At 40.4% G+C, this 25853-nt stretch overlaps 2 protein-coding genes across 5 annotated transcripts in view; one reads left to right on the top strand and one right to left on the bottom strand.

The window, feature by feature from the left end:
* Positions 1–3175, top strand: part of NAGK (N-acetylglucosamine kinase) — a 40576-nt gene extending 37401 nt beyond the window's left edge. For both annotated transcript variants that reach the window (XM_058683766.1, XM_058683764.1), the window contains one exon: positions 2946–3175. In XM_058683766.1, the coding sequence (XP_058539749.1) occupies positions 2946–3160 (215 nt within the window). In that variant the 3' untranslated portion in view covers positions 3161–3175. The remainder of the gene's footprint in view (positions 1–2945) is intronic.
* The window catches only part of PAIP2B (poly(A) binding protein interacting protein 2B), a 33990-nt gene extending 25152 nt beyond the window's left edge, over positions 1–8838 (bottom strand). Inside the window, exon 1 of one of the 3 annotated variants that reach the window (XM_058683774.1) lies at positions 8397–8838. The gene's annotated coding sequence lies outside the window, so the exon portion shown is untranslated. Of the gene's footprint in view, positions 1–1951; positions 2065–8396 lie in introns of those variants that run through there. The other 2 variants (XM_058683773.1, XM_058683775.1) reach the window with 2 other exon arrangements.
* Between the last annotated feature and the right edge of the window lie 17015 nt (positions 8839–25853).

The following is a 25853-nucleotide window of genomic DNA, read 5'->3' as shown; positions in this document are numbered from 1 at the left end:
TTTTTTGTTTTTTTTATTTAAAAAAAATTTTTTTTTAACGTTTATTTATTTTTGAGACAGAGAGAGACAGAGCATGAATGGGGGAGGGTCAGAGAGAGAGGGAGGCACAGAATCTGAAGCAGGCTCCAGGCTCTGAGCTGTCAGCACAGAGCCCGACGCGGGGCTCGAACTCACGGACCGTGAGATCATGACCTGAGCCGAAGTCGGACGCTTAACCGACTGAGCCACCCAGGCGCCCCTCAAAAAAATGTTTTAAATATACATAAAGGCATATGCCAAAATCCCATTTCCATTTGTATTTCTTCCATTGGTATCTTATATATCGCTTCAGATTTCTTTTTGCAATTATAAGCAAATATGAATGCATATTCTTACTCTACCTTTCTCTCTCAGCACAAAAAACAGCATTCTAAATACATGGTTGCATGCTGTGCCCCTTTTTTAAAAATCACAATATATCTTAGAGCTCTTTTCCATCAGTACATAGTCTTCCCCATACTTTTCTACGACTGTATAATATTTCAGGGTTTGCATGTACCAGAGTTACTTAACTAGTTCCCTACTGACAAACACTGGAGTCATTTCTATTATGCTATTACAAACAATAATGCCAAGCATTACCACACACACACACACACACACACACACACCCACACACCCCAAATTCATTTCTGAATGTACCTTTGAGGAAGTTTATGAAATGGTTCAAGATATTAGATGATCACAAAGTCACACATTTACCAGACTGAGAAGCTAGCCCCTTTTCTAGTTCTCATTATATATAGCATTATGTAGCAAAAGATGTAACAATTCTGTGAATCAAGCAATTGTACTCTTAGGGATTCATCTCATAAAAATAAAATGACTAAAACACGTATTTCTATAAAAAAATGATGAATGTGCACAAAAAGTATAAAATATACCCATCAAAATGTGAACCATTGCCTTAGTATGGTGGATGTTCTTAAAATTTCTTTTAACGTTTATTTATTTTTGAGACAGAGAGAGACAGAGCATGAACGGGCGAGGGTCAGAGAGAGAGGGAGACACAGAATCCGAAACAGGCTCCAAGCTCTGAGCTGTCAGCACAGAGCCCAACACGGGGCTCGAACTCACAGACCTCAAGATCATGTCCTGAGCCAAAGTCAGACGCTTAACTGACTGAGCCACCCAGGTGCCCCAGTATGGTGGATCTTAGTATGAGTGCTCTATAGCTTCCCCCTTCTCCATTTTTGCCCATCAATGCTTTCTAATTTTTCAGAATTAATGTACTATTTCTGTAATATAAAATTAAAAACTAAAAAAATGTTAATTCAAATTAAGCTGGATACTTTCTGTTAGTCTGTCTTATATTTGTACAGTGCTTCAGAGTTTCTAAAGTACGCTTATGTGCATCATTTAATTCTTACACTAATCCTATGTATTTTCATTCTATCAAAACAGAAAAGGAGGCAACAGATGGTTAGGCAGTTGTGCTCAAGGTCATTCAAATAGAAACCTGGCAGAGACAAATTTCAAACCCAGATCTTCTGACTGCAAATTCAGTACACTATCAGAAACATTATTGCTACTTCCTTAATTTTAACAATAACTTGGAGTTATTTACATAATCAGAATTTGACAGATGAATTAAAATTACACAGTATAAGGCCTCAGCCCCTAAAGCTCATATAATCAGATCTTATTGAAGGGAGAACATTAGCATACAACTCCCAAAACTCCAGAGTTAGTATGCATATAAATAAATTACCTAACTGGCAAAATATACATCTAATATGGCCCAAAATGAATGCCTGATAAAAGTAACATCCTCTCACATTGGAAGATTCTTACTTTCAAGACACCCTTTGTCTTTGCCCTGCTCTAGTCTGGTCTCCAAATACCTCATGGAAACATGAGGTATAAAACATGTGAATATAAAACATTTTTTTTAAGTTTGGGACTTACTGACCAAGATGACAATAAGCTGACTAGGATGTATTCTTTCTCCTCAATATCTCTCCTTCTTTCCTATAAAATTATACAGATTGTTTTGCAATGCACATGGAGACGATTGATAAATCTTGGTTTGTTAAAGTACATTTTAATTCATCATTCCTCAAAATATGTCTCATATAATTCTGTTCCAAAAGATGATTAGATATGCTGCAGAGTGGGTGGAAAGGAAAGGCCATGGTTAAATACAATATACCCCTTTTGGAGATCCATAATTTACAGAGGACATTAATGTAATAAAGGCTCTAGAGAAGTCCTGCATCACAGAAACCTTTGTTTAATCCAGTTTAACAAAAAATTCTTCTACTATGGCATAACTATTCACATCTTGTGTTTAGAGAAACCGTTTGAATATAGTTATTAACTGTACACCCACAACAGATATGACAAACATGGATAGCTCTTAAATCTTTTCTACCACAAAAATATTAATTCTTTAAAAAGTTTCTATGTTCAGTCTAGTGAACTCCTTCCTCTTCACCCACCAAAGCCTTGCTCAAATATTATCTCATTTGAGAAATCTTCCCCAGTGCTCTCTATATTACTAACTACTCCTTTCTGCTGGTTTAGACAGCTTTTATTTATATCTCTATTATCTCACTTAACATGTGATAAATCAGTTCACCCATCTGTCTTCTTGATAGATGGTGAGCTTCTTGAGAATCAGTTTGTTTATATTTTCAGCACTTTGAACAGTATGGGGCACATATGAACTTCATGATGGAAGTAAATAAAGTCACTATGGTATAACAGTTTCCCAGAATTCAATTCTTATATTTCTAAGCTGTTAGTGATACCCTGCCAACATCCTGAGAATATTATGCTCTCTCCCTAAAACTTGCATCCATTACTGAGCAACAGTAGTCATAGTAAACTCAGTTGTGACATGTCTTCTAGCCAAGCCCATTCAGTTTTTTCCTTAGGTGATCTTTGTTTGTTTATATCTCTAGGCCTTTGCACCTGCTGGTCCCTGCTGGTCATACAGTTTTATTCATCTGGAAAACATTCCTACTCACACTTTAAGAATCAGTTTAAACAATACCTTCTTTGGGAAGCCTTCATATCCTCCCATCCTTTCAGGAAAAGTGGGGAATTCTCACGTCAAATATTTGTGCACCTATTACTATGTAAGATAAAGATGTGGACCCCATGTTCAAGAAGTTGACAGCCTAGTAAGGAAGACAGCCATATGAACAAATAACCACACTATAATAATATTAAATGCAATACCAAAAGGAAGATTTATGAAATATTCGACATGTGTTTACTTTGTTAGGTTCTTTATTAGACATTATCAATGATCACGTTAGATAGGTATTTGAATTAGACAGATGTCTACAAAGCTCTAAGGACTGCTATATTCTCAACTGTCTTCTGAAGAAACTGTCTCCAAGGGGTTCTTTTTATATATGCTGAGGTCTGTGCAACAGATAATACATGAAACCACCCTACTTCTTGGGCCACAAGCAACTGGACTAGCACTCAGAGCCCTAACTAAGGACAATCTACAGGTTGAACCTGAGAGAGAGATCACCTAGGACATGGCTTGGCTCAAAATTCTGCCCAGGGGTGCCTGAGTGGCTCAGTCGGTTAAGCGTCCGACTTTGGCTCAGGTCATGATCTCACGGTTTGTGAGTTCGAGCCCTGAGTCAGGCTCTGTGCTGACAGATCAGAGCCTGGAGCCTGCTTCAGATTCTGTGTCTCCCTCTTTCCCTGCCCCTCCTATGCTCATGCTCTATCTCTCTCTGTCTCAAAAATAAATAAACATTAAAAAAATTAAAAAAAAATTCTACCCAATAGGGGTCCTCTATTTTAAGTGACAAACCAATACAATCAGTTTCTCTCTTGGAAAATACAAATGTTGGGTGAGCAAAGTAAAAGAAGGAAGGTCTCCAGAGCTCAAATCCTATTCTAAATACTGCTCAGTTATTATTTTTTAAAGCTTCGAAAGCAGTAGGGCCAAGGGACAATATGGCTGCTGAGATGACTTCCCATTTAAATTTACAGTAAACCCTCATATCATCAAAGGTAACATGTGGGGGCACCTGGGTGGCTCAGCTGGTTAAGCGTTCAACTCTTGACCAGCTCAGGTAAAGATCTCACAGTTCATGAGTTCAAGCCTCACATCAGGCCTTCCGCTGACAACGCGGAGCCTGCTTAGGATTCTATGTATGTGCTTCTTCCTTTTAACTGACAAGGGCCTAACACATCATATCACCACTTCTGAAATTAGGAAACAGGCTTAAGAGTTCTACAACTTGACCAAAGTCACTCAGTTGGTAGTTGGCAGAGCCAGAAATCAAAGACCAAATCAGCCTGAACCTTCTAGAAAATCCTGCCAGTTACACGGGTAAATGGCCTCCAAATCAACTAATGACAAGTACAAGTTGACACAGGATAACGGAGGGAGACTTAAGGTTTGTTTTTTTTTTTTAATGTTTATTTATTTTTGAGAGAGAGACAGAGACAGAGACAGACTGTGAGTGGCAGAGAGGCGGAAAGAGAGGGAGACACAGAATCTGAAGCAGGCTCCAGGCTCTGAGCTGTCAGCACAGAGCCCAATGCGGGGCTCAAACTCACGAACTGTGAGATTATGACCTGAGCTGAAACTGGATGCTTAACTGACTGAGCCACCCAGGTGCCCCTACAGAGAGAGACCTAAAAGGAAGAGCTTATGCACAGAGTAGAACAGAAATGTTCTGTAAGTCAATATGCTGGGGGATGTGAGGTGGTCAAGTTAATTTGTCATTCCAACCTGGACCTCTTCCCTGAGCTGTTAGGTGTCTATCTCTTTTACTCAAATATAATATCAGTAAGGGCAAGAGCTTAATCTCTTTGTTCACCAAAGTATAAAAAAAGCCTAGCTTATAGTAAGTGCTTAATAAATATTTGTTGAATAAATGAATAAGTGAACAAATTATCAGAGAAAAGGAACATTCTACAGTGGACTGCAAGAAGGGTTATCAAGAAACAGACTCCATGGGAATGCAAGCTGGTACAGCCACTCTGGAAAACAGTATGGAGGTTCCTCAAAAAACTAAAAATAGAACTACCCTACGACCCAGCAATTGCACTACTAGGTATTTATCCAAGGGATACAGGTGTGCTGTTTCGAAGAGACACATGCACTGCCATGTTTATAGCAGCACTATCAACAATAGCCAAAGTATGGAAAGAGCCCAAATGTCCATTGATGGATGAATGGATAAAGATGTGGTATATATATACAATGGAGTATTACTCGGCAATCAAAAAGAAGGAAATCTTGCCATTTGCAACTATGTGGATGGAACTGGAGGGTATTATGCTAAGTGAAATTAGAGAAAGACAAAAATCATATGACTTCACTCATATGAGGACTTTAAGAGAGAAAACAGAGGAACATAAGGGAAGGGAAACAAAAATAATAGAAAAACAGGGAGGGGGTGCAAAACAGAAGAGACTCATAAATACGGAGAACAAATTGAGGGTTACTGGAGGGGTTGTGGGGGGGATGGGCTAAATGGGTAAGGGGCATTAAGGAATCTACTCCTGAAATCATTGTTGCACTATATGCTAACTAATTTGGATGTAAATTTTAAAAAATAAAAAGTTAAATTAAAAAAAAAAAAGAAACAGACTCCAGAGGTCATTTACAAGTGGAGTTGATCCTCATTTTTTATGGATCCTGTATTTTTGAATTATCCCACTTGCTAAAATTTCTTTGTAACCACGAAATCAATACTCACAGTGCTTTCCTGGCCATCCACAGACATGCACAAAGTGCAAAAGTTTTGAGTCAGCCCTCAAACACACTAAGGTGGAACTAGGGAGTGCTCTGCATTTGTATTTCCATGTGTCGCAGAGATGACTAAAGGACACAGATGGTAGGGGGCAGTGCAGTGTACTGCAAGAGGTTCTGGCTCCGAGTCCAACCAGACAGGGTTTGAATTCTAACTCTGGCACCTGTTAGAGGGTGGCCTCAGGCAAGTCACTTAATACTTCTGAACCTCATTTCCTCTCTTGTAAAATACAGAAAATATAATTTAACTGTATTTAGGATCTAAGATTATAATCCATGTAAGATGTATATGTACATATTTTCCCTAGGAGCAGTGGTTCAGTATTTGCCAATTTAGCGTTCTAGGTGGCTTTATACACCAACATTACTGCAAATAGTGAAAATCAAAGGTATTTATTTATAATAAAGTAACCGAAAGATACAGCAAACAATTATTTGGATGGAGTGCAGGCCAGTGTCAGGCTTCAAGAGATTTTGCAATAGAACCTCACTAGGCATATGAGGTGTGGAAGAGGCTTTCAAGGAGCGAGAACAGCACCTACAGACAGAGACCCAAGTGTGTAAGATAAACAGGTTGGTTTAGGAAAGGCACATCAGAAAGTCTAGAGCAGGCAATGAGGCCAGAACACCGGATCACAGTGCTCCTCTGTGTCCTACATATACCCTGCACTGCAGAACCTCTCCCTCTGCATTTAATTCTTGGTTTACAGGTGTCTCTTCCATTAAACTGTAAGCTCTTTAAAGACAAAATCTCTAGGAAGAAAGCATAGTTATAAGCCTTTAAAGTTGCAAACGAGTATTTACTAAGCACAAATACACCTGAAAAGACTGCAAAATATAACTTCGGTTTTCAGTCGCAGCCTATACCAATGCATAATAGTAACCAACCCATTGATCTGCAGTTTTTCCAGGACTTTACTTTGATGAATGCTGCTAATAATTCTGTAATTAATACTTTTTATTGTTCTCAATACCTGGGCATTTGTTAGAAAAGCTTTAAAATCTTCCCCCTTTCATGTGATTTATTAACAGGGCTCAAACATATGGTCTATTAGACAACACAATGCTGCCTCCTCAGAGTGAAGATTCCCTTTAAATCACTCTGTATACAAGGTACAGTCTTACCACAGTAAAATACAAGGAGATATATATATATATATATATATAGTTTTCCTTATTTGTAATATATATATATGTGATATATATATATATGCAATTTTTCAAAAACTTGCAAAAAACAATTTACATATTAAACTAACTGCTTACATTTCACCTCTGTGAACTAAGAAAAACAATTCCAATTTATGTGAAGACTCTCTCTCATACACACATAGCCTAAGGGGCTCATCACGCTTATTCCAATACTTCAATCTCCTCAAAACAAAACTCTTACTGTCCAATATGTAAATTGATATTTTCAAAACTCTAAAGTGACAAGTTACTTTTCCCCCATAAATTTCTTGGCATAATTTTATTTAGGCACAACACAGTTTGCGCTATTATCTAGAAACATATGGCTAGAACCAATATCATTAAAACACAAACTGATATACTATGAATGTATATACAAATCCTCTGTGACTGGGGAATAGAGAATATTGTTTTTAAACAGATTCAATGCCATATTATCCATAGTCTGGTTGTGATCAATCCCATTGAGCCACACAGCTAAAACATGTTGTATATTTTATGATAAATGAGGATGATCAGGCTCTTACACTGCAAACTCTCTGCCCCTCCAGTTAAGCCAAAGTATAATGCAAACTGCCTACTTAAAATAATAAGACATTTTCAATTTCTTGTGGCCAGTAAACCCTTCTCGCCTGCATTTCCAGAAACTATCATCAGGACTGTCCTGGGACAAAGATTCCAGAGAGGATATTATGATCGAATGCCATTTTAAGGAAGGCAAGAACAGTTTACCGTTAACAAAACTGATTAAAATTCCCAATCTTGCAAAGCTCCCTGTACTATGTATCCTGCGTCTCTTGCATTCACCTTCCAGCTGCTTGGAAGGAGCAAGTGGAAAATGTTAGTTTCCATGAGAGATGTAGATGAAATTCAGGTGGTGGAAGGGGTAAAGAAAGGCTCACTCGCAGAACGGAAGACAAGAGACAAGTGGCCAAGGTTCCTAACTCAAATAAGGTATTAAGAACGAAAGCTGGGGTAAAGCGGGAGGTGGAGGGAGTGGAAGAAACACAGATAACGCACCCAGGCCCGCGAATGGGGGAGGGGTGAAAATGTGCAACTCCTCCCCGTACCCGCCTGGGCAGGGGACCAGGGGATGCAGCACTGGTCACTTTCCCTCGCGGTGTTGCGCTGGGGTAGTGAGGGGACTCGCTTCAGTCCGAAGGAGGCTGAGGAGGCTCAGGGAAGTTGAGGGGCGGGGGAGGAATAGCGTGCCTGTGCGGGGAGAAAGGGACTAAGGACACTCTAACGACCGCAAAGGGCAGGGGGTAACCCCCGCGGACGCCCCTTCCTTGCGTATGGCCGCGACGTGGGACCGGCCGTCTTACCCTCCCCACAGGAGCTCGGACGGGCGCGTGTCGCCCCTCGCAGCCCGGACGGCTGCGGAAAGGGAGGCGCAGGGCGCCCCCAGAGCCAGGAGAACGGCGCTTACCGCGGGTCCCCTCCCCGGCAGCCCGGGTGCCCGAGCCCACCTGGGCTGACCAGAAGCCCTTCCTCCAGACCGTACTCCGTCACTCCTCCGAGAGCCTCAGCCGTCACCGCAGAGGTCGCCGTCGCCAAAACAGTCTTGGCCTCCAGTACCAAAGCGTGAGTGAGCCACAGCACGGGAAAAGCGCCGCTGCCACTCGCCAGGTTATCTCTTACAGCACACTGGCTATTTACTCCGCCCCCGAACCCAAGCCATTGGTTGCTGGGCACCGCCCCATTCGCCTATTGGACTGAAGATGATGCCGCTCATTCACCTAGAAGGGCATGTGTGGTGCTTATTGGTCTAAATGTGAAGCAGTTCCCGCCCACTCTCTCAGAAGTTCCAGCTTCCGATTGGTATGAACATCTGTCTTTTTGCTCCCTTCGTTCTTTCTCTCAGGGTGGAGCGCCTCCTTTCGGGAGACACCGGCTCTGATTGGCTGAAAGGATGCTACGTTAGTCCTGGATAGGCATTGGGCCAAGGGTGCGTCCGGCCCCCACGTGGGGGAGGAGCCCAAGGCTCAGCACAGCTGGGTTTGTTTACACAGGCTCTTGTTCGCGCTTCCTTCTATTGGCTGAACCAGCGGCCCCTCCCACCGTGTTGAGCCATTCAATCTAGCAAGGAGGGGCAAGGGGCGGGCCTCAGTGGGATTTCCCCAACTGTTCATTACCAAGGGAGGAGCTTTGAGCTAGGTTGGGTTAGAAGCTGGCGCCGCGATTCGCCGTCGGGAAGTTGGGGAGTTGGACTCTTTGAAAGGGCTGGAAGGGGCAAAGAGACTCTCTCGCATTTCTAGAAACAAACCTAACTTCTGGAGTGCTTTTAAAAAAATAAAACCGTTTTTCCCACTTAAATTAGGGCGTCCCATTTTTGCTTGCTAAGGACTTTGAATTTTATCCTTCGGGAAGCGGGGATTTCTTTATACATCTTTGTCTCTTCCCACCTCTCATGCTAACTATATACGTAACACAAAGTAGAGGCTTAGTAAGTGATTACACAATGAGTAATAGATGATAAAAATGAAAAGGAAACTTAAGTAAGATTAAATAACAATAGTTAAATGTGTTAAACATACATTTAATATAAATAATGTAATAAAGTTAATACATAAATAAATTCATTCAAAAAATATTATTGAGCATATGCTATAATGTTCCAGGCTCTGATCTAGGCTGTGGTATATGATATGAATAGGACAATGAAAATGAACCATGGTGCTTATTCTCTAGTGGAGGAGATTGACAATAAACAAGTAACCAATAAATAATAGAATGCCATGTTGTGATTAAGTGCTACAAAGAAAAATAAAGCAAAGGTTAAAGAATGGTTGAAGAAATGGCTATTTTAGGTAGAATGGTCAGTTTAAGAGCTGTTTGAGGAAATAGCATTGCACAGGGATGTGAATAATGTGAGGAGTGGAATGGAGGCTGGTAAGCAGGGCCACTACATTGCACAACACTATCATACTGCTTCATGTATTTCCAACTTGTGTTTGTAGGTACAGATAATTTTAGGATCATCAGCTCTGGTTTAAATTTGATTTGGTTAAATAATGTAAGTGGATCCTACAAGAAATACTTACCTTCTTTAGGAAAAAAATCTGACTCCAAAATAACTTCCCCACCCTCCACTGCTTCTTTTCCTAAGGTGACCCTCAGGTGTTTGGTGAGAGTGGTACCTACATAATCTCAAAGCTTTGAAAAACAGGGTCCTCAAGTCCATATGGTGTTCTTGCATAATCAGAAATACTCTTCAAGGATGAAGATATACTACAGGATAGCAATGGGATCTGAGGAAGTGTTGGTAGACTCCTGTTGTTTCCCTCCCTACCACTGACACTGCTCATAACTTTATGACTGGGTATCACCAACGATAAAGAGAAAATCTTAAAAGTAGACAGAGAAAAAAGGTACTTTGCATACAGAGGTGGGGAGGATAAGAATTACAGCAGACTTCCTATCAGAAATTATGGAGGTCAAAGGACAATGAAGGAGGGAGGTAGCCAGGTGGATATCTGATAATGGCATGCAGAATAAATAGGCACCCAAAGTGAGAGAGAGTAGGCAATAATCAATCATAAAGTTATAGGGGATGGTGTCAGTTGGAGAGAGGAAAACAAAAGGAGTCCACCAGTCCTTCCTGCACATTCCATTTCTGTCATGGTGATAAATCTTCATCCTTGAAGGGTATCTCTTTTACTTTTATCGTGGTAAAAAACACATAACATGAAATTTACCATTTTCACCACTTTTAAGTATACAGTTCATTACAATTCATAAGCACAGTCATTGTTGTGCAGACATCACCACTATCCATCTCCAGAATGTTTTCGTCATCCCAAACTGAAATTCTGTACCCAGTAAATAATAACTCCCTATGCCCCCTCTTCTGTTCTCTGGAAATCACCATTCTACTTTGTGTGTCTGTGAATTTGACTATTATAAGTACCTCCCATAAGCAGAATCATAATATTTGTGCTTTTAGGTCTGGCTTATTTCATTAGCCATGATGTCTTTAGGTTCATCCATGTTGTAGCATATAGCAGAATTTCACTCGCTTTTAAAGCTGACTAGTATTTTGTTGCATATACATTAAATCTTTTGTTTATCTGTTAATCCCTCAATGAAATTTGACTTTTGTGAATAATGCTGCTATGAACATTGGTGTACAAGTATCAGTTCTAGTCCCTGCTTTCGATTCTTTTGGGTATATAGCTAGAAGCAAAACTGTTGGATCATATTGTAGTTCTACATTTAATTTTTTGAGGAACTTCCATGTTTTCCACAGCAGCTGTACTATTTTACCAACAGTACACAAGGATTCCAATTTCTCCACATCCTCACCAACACTTGTTATTTTCTTAAGTCATATATATATATATATACACACACTCATTAGAATAGATATTACATATATATCTATATTACATATGGATATAGATATATATGCAATATAGATATATGTAATATAGATATATATGTAATATCTATTCTATAATAGATTCTATAATATAATATCTATAGTATAGATATAATATAGATATATATGTAATATCTATTCTAATGAGTGTGAAGTGGTATCTTGTTGTGGTTTTGGTTTGCATTGTCTTTTTATTTTTTTTATTTTTGGGACAGAGAGAGACAGACAGAGCATGAACGGGGGAGGGGCAGAGAGAGGGAGACACAGAATCGGAAGCAGGCTCCAGGCTCCGAGCCATCAGCCCAGAGCCCGACGCAGGGCTCGAACTCACGGACCGCGAGATCGTGACCTGGCTGAAGTCGGACGCTTAACTGACTGCGCCACCCAGGCGCCCCTAGTTTGCATTGTCTTAATTACTGGTGATGTTGAGCATCTTTTCAGACTCTATGAAGAAATGTCTACACAAGTCCTTTGTACATTTTTTAATACTGTAGGCAGTAGCATAATCAAACTAATTCCCCATATTTCAAAGCAGAAAAGTGATAGACAAAATAGTCTAAAACTTAAAAAATTCTAAGAATAAACATATAACCAAATTTTTAACATATGAGAATAATATAAAAGAAATAAGTACATACACACATACATACAAAATCAGTAAAAATGTTGGAAAATGTTGCTGCAAGGGCCAAGGAGGAGACTGGTGATTTTTATTAAGAGCTTGTTTTTTTTTTTGTTTTTGTTTTTTTGTAAGCCAGATAGGGGCACCTGGGTGGCTTAGTCAGTTAAGCATCCAACTTCAGCTCAGGTCATGATCTCGCCATTCCTGAGTTTGAGCCCTGCACCAGGCTCTGTGCTGACAGTTCAGAGCCTGGAGTCTGCTTCAGACTCTGTGTCTCCCTCTCTCTCTGCTCTTCCCCTGCTCACACTCTATCTCTCCCTCTCTCAAAAGTAAATAAACATTAAGAAAATTAGTAAAAAAATAATAAGCCAGATAAAACCAAATGATTCTGTAAAACATGTGCAGGCATATCTTTAAAGACATGTAATTAGAAAACCCTAAGGTGTGAATGTGGGACCCTGTTGATGGAGTTTCTATTTGTAGCATTCTCCCTGCTGGTCTTTACTCTCATGTTCCCCAGCTCCCTGACCTTGTCTCAGGATCTTATTACTTGTCTCTGGCTCCTTGCATGATGACTGGATTGGCTGAGTTCCTCAGTGTTGGCACCCGTCCTTGGACATGGCTTTGGTATTTGTCCTCCAGCTGCAAGTCTGGGACTCTGGGTGTCTAAACCTCTCCTGTCAGAAGGGGGGCCAGATAAGGACTAAAACCAGATTAGTCAGATTAGGCTTCGGTGGGTTCCAGGCATAGTATGTGGGCAGAGCACCTCTTTCCCATGTTTATGTGGCCTGGAGCCAGAAAGCAGAGACCAGAATCAGAGGCAAAAGCAGAGATCATACACCAGGAAGTTCATCCTAGGGGCAATGGCCCCTGGATAGTAGGGGCCAGGTTGTAGAGCCAATGTGGAATGAGTGAACATGGGTGAAGGAATGGAAGTCTTCCAATAACAAGGAGTGACGGAGAGACTAGAGTGAGCCTTGAGTAAGGGTGACAAGCAAATGGGCCCTAAGAAGTGGGTCCTGACTGCTGAACACATTGGCTATGAAGGTACAGACAGGGGCTAATATGGAAAACGACAGGTAAGAGCTTGGGTCAGAAACACACGAGTAAGCACTGGGAGGATGCATCAAATCCTCAGGATTCCCAGGCATCTCCTGACTTCAGAGTGGAAGTCACATGTAGTGGCAATGAGCAGGATGTCAATTTTGATTCTGTACTTTGTAGACCATATTCAGGGCTAGTTAAACCTAATCAAAAAGCATGGTGACAAGGCAAAAGCCTGAGCACATGCTCCTTGAACTTTAGGAAAGAGTGTTTACCTGGCAGTTTTGGCTGTCTGGAGTGTATGAGATTGAAAACTCAAAACACTAAAAGAGGCAGCCTGCCTGGTATGAACAAAACTTTCCTGCATGTGGCAGCTGCTACAGGCTGTGATGGGATAGGTGCCCCACCCTCAGATGTGGAGTCCCTAAGCAACAGTGCCGGAAAGCTGATTTTAGGCTGGAATTCCCATTCCCTGGGATGGTATTTGACCTTCACTGGGGTCACCTTCCATGAGAAAGGGGCACAGGGTTAACGTACCAGACCTGATGTCCCTCTGGAATAGAGTTGCCTGTATAACTTTGTTATAAGAGACTATAAGATTCCAGACTGGCTCAGATAAAGTTAGAGTGGAGATAAACAAAGACTACAGCCTCTGTATTATAAAGCAACTTCCATGGACCTAACAAATCACCTTGCCTTCTCAATGAATCCATTGTGGTGCTTTCAGAACATGAAAGGAGTAAATGAGCATTTGTACTATCCAATGCCTCCAGATACGGTGATGAGCTATGTTGAGGCTGTGGTAATCATGGTAGGAGTTCTTTACAAAGGTCAGTGGGGTCTCACTGGGGAACTGATGTTGTGGTTAATGAGAAGAGCTTCAGGCTAGAATGGGAATGCAGCTGCTTGGCAAGAACTCAGGCTGGGCACATGTTCATCTGAAGACTTGTACTAGGGAGAGGGGGGTGATAATAGGGCAGCTCCTCAGCCTCTCTGTAGGTGGTATACATCTGAAATATCTGGCATTGAAGTGGCAGAGGAGCTGAAGCTCCAGGGGGCCCAAGCCATGCTGGTGGGTGGCAGGCACGAGTCCTTCAAGGGATGCTTTGGTTGTCGGCCCTCAGTCTGGAGAAGCCAAGGAACTCAGTGTGGGCAGCTGGGACTAAAAGAAGCTGGCTCTGGGCATTTTGCTCCCAAGAACAGCTAGAATGAAGTGGTCCTCGGGGTCAGTGCCCTTCCCTCCATTTCAACCTCAGGAACATTGCTTCCTTTCTTCTTTCCAACACTTAAAGAAGAGTTGGGTCTAGTTAACTGCAAGTCTTTGTTTTCCTGAGTCAAGTATGCAAGTGGTATGTGATCACCTACTGTCTTTCTCCACGCCTCTCCACATAGTGTGTAACTTTTCCTTTAAAGAAACATTGAACAAATATTCTTTAAGTTTATTTATTTTGAGAGAGAGAGAGAGAGAAAGAGAGTGCACCATCATGGGAGGGGCAGAGAGAGAGAGAGAGAGGGAGAGAGAGAGAGAGAGAGAGAGAGAGAGAGAGAGAGAGAGAGAGAATCCCAAGCAGGCTGCACGCTGTCAGCACAGAGCCAGGGTGGGGCTCGAACCCATGAACTGTGAGATCACAACCTGAGCTAAAGTCAAGAGTCAGACGCTTAACCGATTGAGCCACCCAGGCACCCCTAAACAAATACTCTTTAAGGATTGATTTAATGGAGCATCAAATCACTAGCTTCCTTGGGCACCTGGGCGTCCTGAACTGGCCCTTCTCCACCTACCCTAAAAAGGAAGACTCTATGAATGTACAGCTGAAATGCAGAAAAACTCTTCTTTTAGTTGAGGTCTGGAGAATGACACCAAACCTGTAGTTCAATGAAGCATCAATCTGAAGAGGCCAGATGGAGAAACAGGAGCAGAAATGAAGCCATGGAAGTGTGTTCGGCCACAGCAAAGAGAGGGCAAGATAAATTTCCAGGTCTTTAGAATCCCTAAATGCTAAATGCAAAAAGCTCCCATTTCCCTAGATGAGGACCCCAGTAGATGTCCAAGGCATAGCTTGCTCAATGTTGGCACCGGTTTGGTCAAATAGGGTATAACAACTGAAGGAAAGAGATCCAGAGGAGGGTCCAAAAACTGTCCAGGAGACAACTGAGGCCAAGACTCCGAGGCCAGTGGTGTCAGGTTGAAAGGGTAGCAAAAAGCAGGTAAAACTAAAAAGTTGGGAGCCAGCTGAAAGAAAGTGAAAAACAAAGGCAAAAAAGGGGAAAAGGGTCTAGCCAGGGCTTGTAAAAAGGGCTGAGATACCCAAAATTTCTCTGTGTTAGGTTATAACCTAACACATGACAGGAAGGGATATTAGGCAATTAAAAATATAAGTGATACCAACAGTAGTTATTTAATGGTAATGGTGATTTCAGTGATCTTTTAAGTAACAAGCCAAAACAGCTATAAAATATATTTGGAACAGATAGGAAAATATAAATGTGTACTGGATATTATCACAAGGGAATTATTGTTCATTTTGTTGGTCTAATGGTAGTATTATGGTTAATAAGGAGAATATTCTTAATTTTTTTACAGCTACAACATAAAATATGTAAGGATGAACTATCATAACAGACATAAACTTTGAAATGGTTTAGTAATACACATGTATATACACAAAGATAAAGTCAATATGACAAAATGTTACCCAGTTTTGGATCCAAGTAATGAGTATATGGCTGTTTGGTATACCATTCTTTCTAATTCTTTCTTATTTTCTGTTTGTTTAAATATCTTTCTTTAAAATTTTTTTTTGAAGTTTATTGATTTTGACGGAGAGAGAGAATGAGGGGGGTAAAGGCAGAGAGAGAGAGATGAGAGAGAGAATCCCAAGCAGGCTCCATGCTGTCAACACAGAGCCCAGTGGGAGGCTCCAACCCATGAACCATGAGATCATAACCTGCCGAGATCATAACCTGAGTCGAAATCAAGAGTTGGATGCCTAACCAACTGAGCCACCCAGGCGCCCTTTAGCTTTTTTTATTTTTATTTTTATTAAGAAAAATGTTTAGGGGCTCTGCACTGATAACATGGAACCTGCTTGGGATTCTCTCTCTCTCTCTCTCTCTCTCTCTCTGCCCCTCCCCTGCTCATGCTCCTTTCAAAATAAACTTAAAAAAAAATTAAAAAACGAAATCATTAGCTTTTATAAATAGACCAATTAGAAACTAATATACAGCTGTGTAATAAATTATTGATTATACTAATGAGAAATCAAGACTTATGTGGGTGAAAATGTTATCAACTCTCAGTGTTGACCAGAAACCTTTGGCCAAAAGCCTTTAACATAGACTCTGCACATTAAATCTGATTAGAGCTGATTGATAAAATAGTTTCTGAAGTTCTCCAGCAGTTTCCCAGGTGTTTCCTGATTTCAATAACCTAAATATTCATTTGCAAATTCATCTATCTTAAGACCATTGGGAGCAATGATTTCTTTCTTCTTCCTGAGTGCTGTTATGTGATCCTTATCATTTTTTGCCTAGCACTTTTAATTATGTCATTGTGACTGCCTGGTTTATTCCTCAATGAAACTGCCACTTCTTTAAGGGTCAAATTTCAGAATTCTTGATTTCTCTACCCGATATGCATCTATCCCCAATATATATATTTATGGAAGGACTTTAAAGATTCATGCTGTGATGTTTGTAGAACCCAGAAACTCTACCACCACTACACAATTTGTTTTGCAAACCATTATTTTTCTAGTAGCTTGCGTTCTGAAAGCAAAGCTCATCCACGTTTCCAATGATCAGACGGGTTCCACTGCACTTTGGGAACCAAAATTCCAAGAATGCCTTCAGGTTCCAAATTTACCCCTCCTGTAATGGAAAATCCAGTGCTGACCTCTCCTGCTGAGGTGGTAGTTTTTGATTGCACAATATTGTTTTCCCTTCTCAGGGCTTCAAGAGCCAACACTCTTTGAGAACCTCTCTCACTAGAAACACAGACTGTTCATTTAGCAATTAGAGCTGTCAGCACAGCAAGCTGGCAAGAGAGCAGCTTATGTCCCTGGGCAGGGAGCCCTTGGCAGAGCCAGGTCCTCAAGGCCTAGGGAAATAGGTAGGACAGTGACTCTAATTTGTTACTTCCCCAGCACTTACTAATTTGCATCTTGTATCCTGGCAAATGACATATGTTTTAACTGCACCTATATGGCAGAGAGGAAAGTTAGACAGGAAGGGTAGGGAGGAAGAAGAGGAATGGTCTGTGAGTCTCCAATGGCTTGGATCTTGATGCCGCTGCCCCATCCATTCATCCCTCCATTCAACATGCATCTGACCATCTGCTCTATACTAGTTCCTGAGATTTGTGCCAGGGATTCACTGGTAAACATGACATGGTTCCTGTCTTTGAGGGACACACAGGGACTGACAAAAAAACAACAACCAAAATATAAATAAGAGCAACAGGTTTCAGATTTTATGGAAGAGAGAGACGACATACAAAAAGGAATGGAATAAAATGTCGGTCTCTAGAGTTTCCACTTGCCCCTTTGCCCTAAGGAGCCAAATTTCCTAACCATTTTGGCATACTAATACTTTCCAGGTTCTTTTTTGAGGTTTTCTATCATCTGACCAGGAAACCCTGAAATTTCTCAAATTTTTATGGTACATGCTATTTGTGCATTTTATTTTGTCCTATAAAATGTGTCAAGCCTGTGATAGCCATCTAGGTATTGCATGTATATAAATCTTGTCTCCCTGAGACCCCTCACTTGATGATGGTGATTATCTTGTATTTTATTATATAGCTACTCAATATGCATTTTTAATTGGACAGCTACTGAGCTGTTAGAAGGACCTTCATCTTTCTATCAGATGCTACATGTGAAAAATGAAGAGAATTGCCCTACCTCCTTACCACCCACCCCCCAGAATTGATGATCAAGGGCTCTGAAGAATGAATATATTCTTAAAAAAAATTTTTTTATGTTTATTTATTTTTGAGAGAGAAATAAAGAAACAGAGTGTGAATGGGGGAGAGGGAGAGAGAGGGGGAGACACAGAATTCAAAGCAGAGCCCAACGCGGGGCTCGAACTCACAAACTGCAAGATCATGACCTGAGCCGAAGTCCGCTGCCCAACCGACTGAGCAACCCAAGCGCCCCACAAATTAATACATTCTTGATAGATAAGGGTGAATAATTAGTGTCCTCCCTTTCATAATTCAAGATACAAATGTCAGGGAAGGATCAAGGATAGTGCCCCTTGCTACCCAAGACTCTTTAGGTATAACTACCAGAAACCCAACTCCAATTCCCTTAAGCATAAGAAAGGGAATTTGTTGGTTCAATTAACCGAAAAGCCCTAGGATTGGTATTAACTTCAAGCATAGCTTGATATAGGTGTTTAAACAATGTCATTAGGCCTTATTATTCCCTCTCTCAGCTCTGCTCTCCTCTGTGGTAGGAAACAAGGATATGTGTAGCTTTTGACTTTATGATTCTCAACAACGTTCAATTCTAGAAAAAGAGCCTTACTCTCCAACCATATTCTAGCATACCTCATGTAGTGACTCTGATTGTCTGTAACTGTGTCATATGCCCATTCATTTGACTGCTGTGGACAGTAGGAGGAAGCATTACAACTATCTAGGCCTAGGGCACTTTTCCACCTCTACCCAACGATGTTGGTACGGCACTACTTGATAATACTACCGGAACTACTACGGACAGGGAAGGGATGTTCTCCAGTGGAAAAAGGGATATTGGGAAGACAACAGATATCCACAGGCTCCTTGATCATTCTTACTTAGTCCAGAAGCAGGGAGAATTCAAGTCCATGTATGGGCAGTGGAACCTACTGAGGGACCACTATTTATCCTTTGGTGGATGACTACATCTTGACTTCCCTTTCCAAGTGCTGGCAGCATCTAATTGGTAGAAAGTAAACTAACTGTTTTAATTTGTTCCTTACTAGTTCTCTCCTATTCATAGAGAGGAAAGTGGCCTCCAAGTAGGTTGTACTCCTTGTCACAACTTGTGGGAAGATGTGGCTTATTTTATAGGTAGGTCAAGGCATGATACATGGCCAGGTCACTTCAGAGTAAAGAACAAGGGGCCAAGTATGAAACAGATTACAGGCTCCACGTCTAGATAGGAGCCTTAGTGCACAGTGACTGCCTTAAAGCCCAGTTATAGACTGGGCTCATCAGGGATGCAATTTTATGGGTGGGGCTTATCAGAGATGCACCATATGAGCAAAATAAATTCCCCACCCCAGCTACTGGCGCACTGGGAGTTACAAATATTTCCCCAGCCCTTCCAACTCCTCCATCCCTTCCCTAGCAAAGAGAAATTTCTGAACTGATTGATTAGATTAAAATGCTAATTAGGCCTTGTTCATTAGGTCTTGTTCAATGATCAAAATCTTTTGGGGTTGGAAGATTCATTTACATCAATAGTAGTTGATGCAGGCTCAGTTGCAGCTGTCAACTGGAGTGTCTTGGCTCTAATTCACATGATTTCTCCATGTGGCTTGGGCTTCTCCCACCATAGTAACTGGGTTCTAAGAAGCAGTATTCCGAGAAAAAGGGAGAGGAGGTAACCAGTTCTCTCAGGCCTGGATTCAGAAGTCCCAGAACAACATATCCACTTCCATCTATTGGTAAAAGCAGTCACAGGGGCAGCCTGTATTCAATAAGAGGGACAATAAACTTCACCTCTTGATGCGGAGAGCAGCATACACATAGAGGGAAGGGAAGAATTTTGTTGTTGTCGGAGGCCCTCTTTGGAGACTAGCTACCAGAGTTTGGGCTTTACTCTTATATGATAACATCACAATGTTTTTAAACTTTTAAAATATTTTAAAACATTATCTCATTTAACTTTGCATATCCTTAATTACTAGTGAGGTTATGAAAACACACACACACACACACACACACACACACACACACACACATACAGTTGACCCTTGAATAATGCTGGGGGTTAGGGGTATCCACCCCCCATGCAGTCAAAATCCTTATTTAACTTGTAACTCCCCCCAAAACTTAACTACTGATAGCCTATTGTTGACTGGAAACCTTACCAGTAATAATTGTTTAACACATATTTTGTACATTATATGTATTATATATGTATTATATGTATTATATATATATATATGTATTATATATATATGTATATATATATTATATGTATTATATGGAAACCTTACCAGTAATAGTTTGTTTAACACATATTTTGTACATTATATGTATTATATACTGTATTCTTACAATAAGAATGTTATTAAAAAATCATAAGAGGGGCACCTGGATGGCTCAGTCGGTTGAGCATCTGACTTCGACTCGGGTCATGATCTCACAGTTGAGGTCAAGTCCCACATCAGGCTTGCTGCTGTCAGCCTGTCAGTGTGGAGCCTGCTTCGGATCCTCTGTCCCCCTCTTTCTGCCCCTCCCCCCTCAAAAAATAAATAAAACATTAAAAAAAGAAAACATAAGAGAAAATATATTTACAGTACTTTACTGTATTTATCAAAAAAATCCACATATAATCCACATATGTATATGTATATATAGCTATTTGAATTTTTTCTGGGAATTGTCTTCACCTCTTTGTTCATTTTCTCCTTATGATAGCTTATTGATCTTTAGGAGCTGTTTATATCTCATGAATATTAATCCTTTGATGTTTGTTGCAAATACTTTCTTCACATTTTTTTTTTAACTTTATTCATTCTGCTATTTGAAATTTTAAAAAACTTTATGTTTTTTGAAACAATCTATCAGTGTTTCCCTTTAGGTATTCTGGGTTTCATGTACTCCTTGGGAAGGGCTTTCTTAAATTAACATCATAAAATACTGTCATCCATCTTTTTCACTGTGTATAGTTTTCAAATACGTATCTATAGAGGTATTAGGTTTTCATATCAATTATAGGAGTTGTGTATATATTAAGTCCTTATTAGTCATATTTGCTACATATGTATTTCAAGTGTAGCAAATTAGTGGTATAATTTTGGATTGACTACAAAATTTTAATTTTCATAGAGTTGATTTGCTGACTAGATTCATCCAATGCATTCATGCTTAGAAGAATTTCCCTTCTGTGATTTGATACTAAATTCTGTTTTATCTCATTACTTTTAAATATATTTTACTACTTTTTAATATTTCCCTCTTTCATTCATCTGTAGGTTACTTTGGGCTATAAACCACTTATTACAGTAACATTTAATAAGTCATCCTCATTTGGGACACCTGGGTGGCTCAGTCAGCTAAGCATCTGACTTCAGCTCAGGTCATGATTAGGTCACCTTGTGAGTCTGAGCCCCACATCAGGCTCTCTGCTGTTAGCATGGAGCCTGCTTCTGTTCCTGTCTCCCTCTTGTTCTGCCTGCCCTTCCCTAGCTCGTGCTTTCTCTCTGTCTCAAAAATAAATAAAAACATTAAAAAAATTTTTTAAGAAGTCATCCTCATTCACTTATTTCAGTGGTGTCTCTTTTTGTCATATACTAAATCCTGACATACTTCTGTGCCATTTGTCATAGTCCAATTTATACAAGTATACCAATTTATACAAGTCATTTTGATTACAGTTGCTCTGTTGTACTTCTTAATATAGAAGAGGGTTAGACTCCCTTCTTTGCTATTCTTTATGTTTTAGAATAGTCTGTTTCTTTCACTTAATTATTCTTACTGATGTAAAAGTTGAGCAGTATGCCAAGAGTCCAGTCAACCAGGGTTTCTAGAACGGCTCTAGAAATGGGACAGGAGATTATGTACTTCTACCAAAAGGAATAAGATACAACTCAGGGGCCCAAACTTATGCATAGGGGTGGGGGTCAACATGGGCTTGAGGTACAGAGGGAGAAAAGGGAAGGGAATGTCACAATTTTAGTGCTATATGAAAATCCATCAACAGGGATGGGATATGTTTATTTTTAATTAATGAAAACACTGTTTTAATATTTTTTCACTTTTTAAAAACTAAAAACTATTTTATGGTCAAAATTATAGGTTGTATTAATAAACATCCAATGATTCATAAAAACATGAAGAGGAAGGCAGTGTGTTCACAAATAACATTATCCAGAGATAACCACTATTAATAGTTCCTTCCAGATATACCCCTCTCTTTATTTAGCCACACACACACATATGCACAGGCAGGACCTTGTACACATGATGTTCTCTGACCTCTTTTTTCATTTGAAAAAATATTGTGGGTATCTTTTCATGTTAATATATCTAGGCTAACATCATTTTTTTAAATGTGTACTTATTTTTGAGAGACAGAGAAACAGAGTATGAGCAAGGAGGGGCAGAGAGAGAGACATACAGAATCCGAAGCAGGCTGCAGGCTCTGAGCTATCAGCACAGAGGCCCACGTGGGGCTTGAACTCGTGAACCATGAGATCGTGACCTGAGCTGAAGTTAGATGCTTAACTGACTGAGCCACCTAGTTGCCCCATAGGCTAACATCATTTTCAATGTATGTGTAGAATTCCATTGTTTGTATGTATGTCATAATTTATTTACCAGATCCTTATTAATGAACTTCTGTTTTATTTACAATATACAAATACTGGTATTAACACTCTTGCAAATGTATCTTTAGAAATTTGTATTATTCATTCCATAGGATAACTTATAGAAGTAAGGGGCACCTGGGTGGCTCAGTCAGTTGAGTGTCCAACTCTTGATTTTGGCTCAGGTTATGATCCCAGAGATGTGGGATTGAGCCCCATGCCAGTCTGCACTGAGCGTGGAGCCTGCTTAAGATTCTTTTTCCTCTCCCTCTCTCTCTCAAGTTAAAAAAATTTTTTTTAATAAATAAATAATTTATAGAAGTAAAATCCTGGTTAATTTTCTCCCTAAAGGTTACCATTATATAGAATTTTGTGCCAATCACTTCTCATTTTTCTTTATAATTTACCCCACCTGTAGTTACTTCTAAATGACAATGTAGAAGCTTTTTAAATTCTTGTGTAGGTCAAACTTATCTATTCTCCTTTATGATTTATGACTTTTGTTTTATGTTTAGAAATGTCTCTCTCATTTATATATTCACTGTATTTTCTTTTAGTGCCAGTTTCAGTTTTTTTTACATTCAAGTGCAAAAACAATCTGGAATTTATCCATTTGATTTAGGAACTGAGATAGGAAATTCAACCAATTTTTTTTTCCCCCAGAGGGTTAACTAGTTGCCCCAATAGCATAGGTTAGAATAATCTGTATCTTAAGAAGGATAATACAACTCCGTTTCTTGCTCCCTTGTAGAAACCAAGGAAGATGTGGTTCTGGGCTAAGAATGTAATCCAGTCACTAAGAGCATTATAGTAATCTTCAGAGCCTTGGCCAAGTCTTTGTGCAACTGAGGAAAGACCATAAAGAGCCACTGGGCTTCTTTTTCTGAGCAAGCCAAAATGAGCACAATCTGTGAGCCAAGAAAGGGCAGAGGAACTAACAGCGCTCTGCATAATAATGCAAGACTCTGACACCAGTGTGAGAGTGCTCCAGATGCATAAGTTAAGAAATGCCGTTCCTATTTAAGAATTTATACTGAATCAGGAGTCACGCGTGCCTCGTTTAAATGTTCCTTCTTTTGTCCATTCATTCATTTATCCACAAATAACTTATTGAGTGCATACCATGTGTCATGTACCGAGGCTGGATTTCAAAGCGCTATTTGTCCCTCGGGCCAGAGGCCCTGGGCAGGGAGGACATCCCTTGGAAGGTGACACTTGAGCAAATGTCTGAGGTGAAGGATAATACAGGAAGCATTCTAAGTAGAGAGAATAGCAAGTGCAAAGGTCCTGAAATGGAAATGTGCTTGGCATATTTAAGGAAAAGCAAGAAAGGCCCACATGGCTGGAATGAAGAAATCAAGAGGGAGAGAAGCACCAATGAGTTAAGTGGGAATGTACACCATGTAGCATCTTGAAGGCCATTGTAAGAACTTTGGCTTCTAGTCTGAGTGAAATAACCCGACTTCATTTTAAAAGGATTTCTTCCGTTGCTGGGCAGAAATAAACTGTAGGGGAAGCAGGGGCACGAGAGGGAGACCAGTAAGATGGGGATGATGGGGGCCTGGACCGAAATGGCAGCAGTGAAGGTGGTGAGAAGTAACTGGATTCTGGATATATTTTCACAGCAGAACTGACAGGATTTGCTGCTGGATTAGATGTGAGAGGTGATCAAGAGGAGTCAAAGGTGACCTCAATCTTGGTGTGGGAGATCGGAGGGATGAAGTTGCCCATTTACAGAGACGGGAGGAGAAAGTCTGGGGAGAAGACTAGGATTTTGGCTTTGCACATGTTAAGTTTGAGGTGTCTGTTACTCATCCAAATGGAGACAGGTAGATAGATTTATGAGTGTGGATTCCAGGAAAGAGGTCCAGCTAGAGATATTATTATGGGGGTTGAAAATATATAGATGATGTTCAAACTCACAAGACTGGATGTGGAGAAGTGAAGCAGAGAAGGCAGACAATAAAGGATGTATTATCGCCAAGTCATCACTGTGTGTAACTGGAGCTTAACCCTACAGAGGAGCCCTAAATCTCGAATACACCCTGAGGGGTGTGGTTGCTGAGATATTAATATACCAACTCCTGTTAGTCACTAAATAAGGGCTGTTTTGAGGGTATGTTAATTCGTAGGTACTCCTGGTCCGATGGACCCACTCACCCATGGTCATACCATGTTCTGGCTTCTAAAGAAAGTCAATAGGCAAAAAGATGCAGGTCCTGACAATTAGAAGTAGGATGGTGTGCACTATAAGGCCCAAGGTATAAGGGTGGAGCCATAACACCATCTTCTACACCATTCTATCTCCAGAACTTAGAACTGTCACTGATACAGAGAGGATACTCAATAAATACACGTCAAATAGACATTGTTCACATGTGACATAAACATCATAGGGCTTTTCTGGGAAAAAAACGTATTTTGCATACAACTCTTAAGTTCCCCTTCCTACATCATGATTTCCTGTCATTTTCCCCAATCCTTCAGTAGAGTGAAATACACTTGGGCAGCCTTGTGCGATTGTGATGTGGACCCTGAAGGAGCAGAATCTGTGGGGGATATGTCCAGGAGCCCCAGGCAGAGAAGGGAAGAGCTGGGAGGAGCATACACAGAGTAGATAATTCAAGGGGAAATAAGAGGGATGTCTGACAAATGCCTACTTTTCCAATGCCTACTAGACAAAGCTGACTCTTAGATGAGTGTTTGGGCATCTCTCTTTTCCCTCCCACTCATATGTCAAATATTACATTCCATTGTATTCTTGTATCTATTCCTGGATTCTATTTTGTTTGAGGGATCCTTATCTCTATTCTTTTGCCATTTCCAAAATGGGATTTAACTCTTTAAAGCCACCTGCTTTGTTTTAGTTTGCTTTTTTCTTGCTTGAAAGCTTATAGGACTATTCCTTTTTTATTTACGCCTCCCTAAGTCTGCCTTCAGTAACTGACCCTTGAGGTAACTCTTAAAGGATGTATAGGAGTGTGCAGGTAGAGGAAGCAATAGGTGCAGAAGGGAGCAGCCAGAAGTTTGTGTCACTGGAGCAAGGAGGTCAAGGAGAGATGACAGGTGGGGAGGGTGGGCTTGTGGGCAGGGTTTAGTATAGTTTGTGTGGCAGATTGTATTTTCCATAGATGTCCAAAGTATCTCCAAACTCATATACTCATCTACAGTGTGAACTGATACTCTTTCAATTAAGAGGTAAAGTCTATGTCCCCTCCCCTTGAATCTGGACAAATTTGCCTGTGACCAACAGAATGTAAAGTGACACTGTGTGAACCCAGAGGCTTACATAAATGACCATGTAGCTTTCC

Source organism: Neofelis nebulosa, chromosome 9 (assembly GCF_028018385.1).
Source record: "Neofelis nebulosa isolate mNeoNeb1 chromosome 9, mNeoNeb1.pri, whole genome shotgun sequence".
Classification (NCBI taxonomy): Eukaryota; Metazoa; Chordata; class Mammalia; order Carnivora; family Felidae; genus Neofelis; species Neofelis nebulosa.
This window is presented reverse-complemented; position numbering and strand designations above follow the sequence as displayed.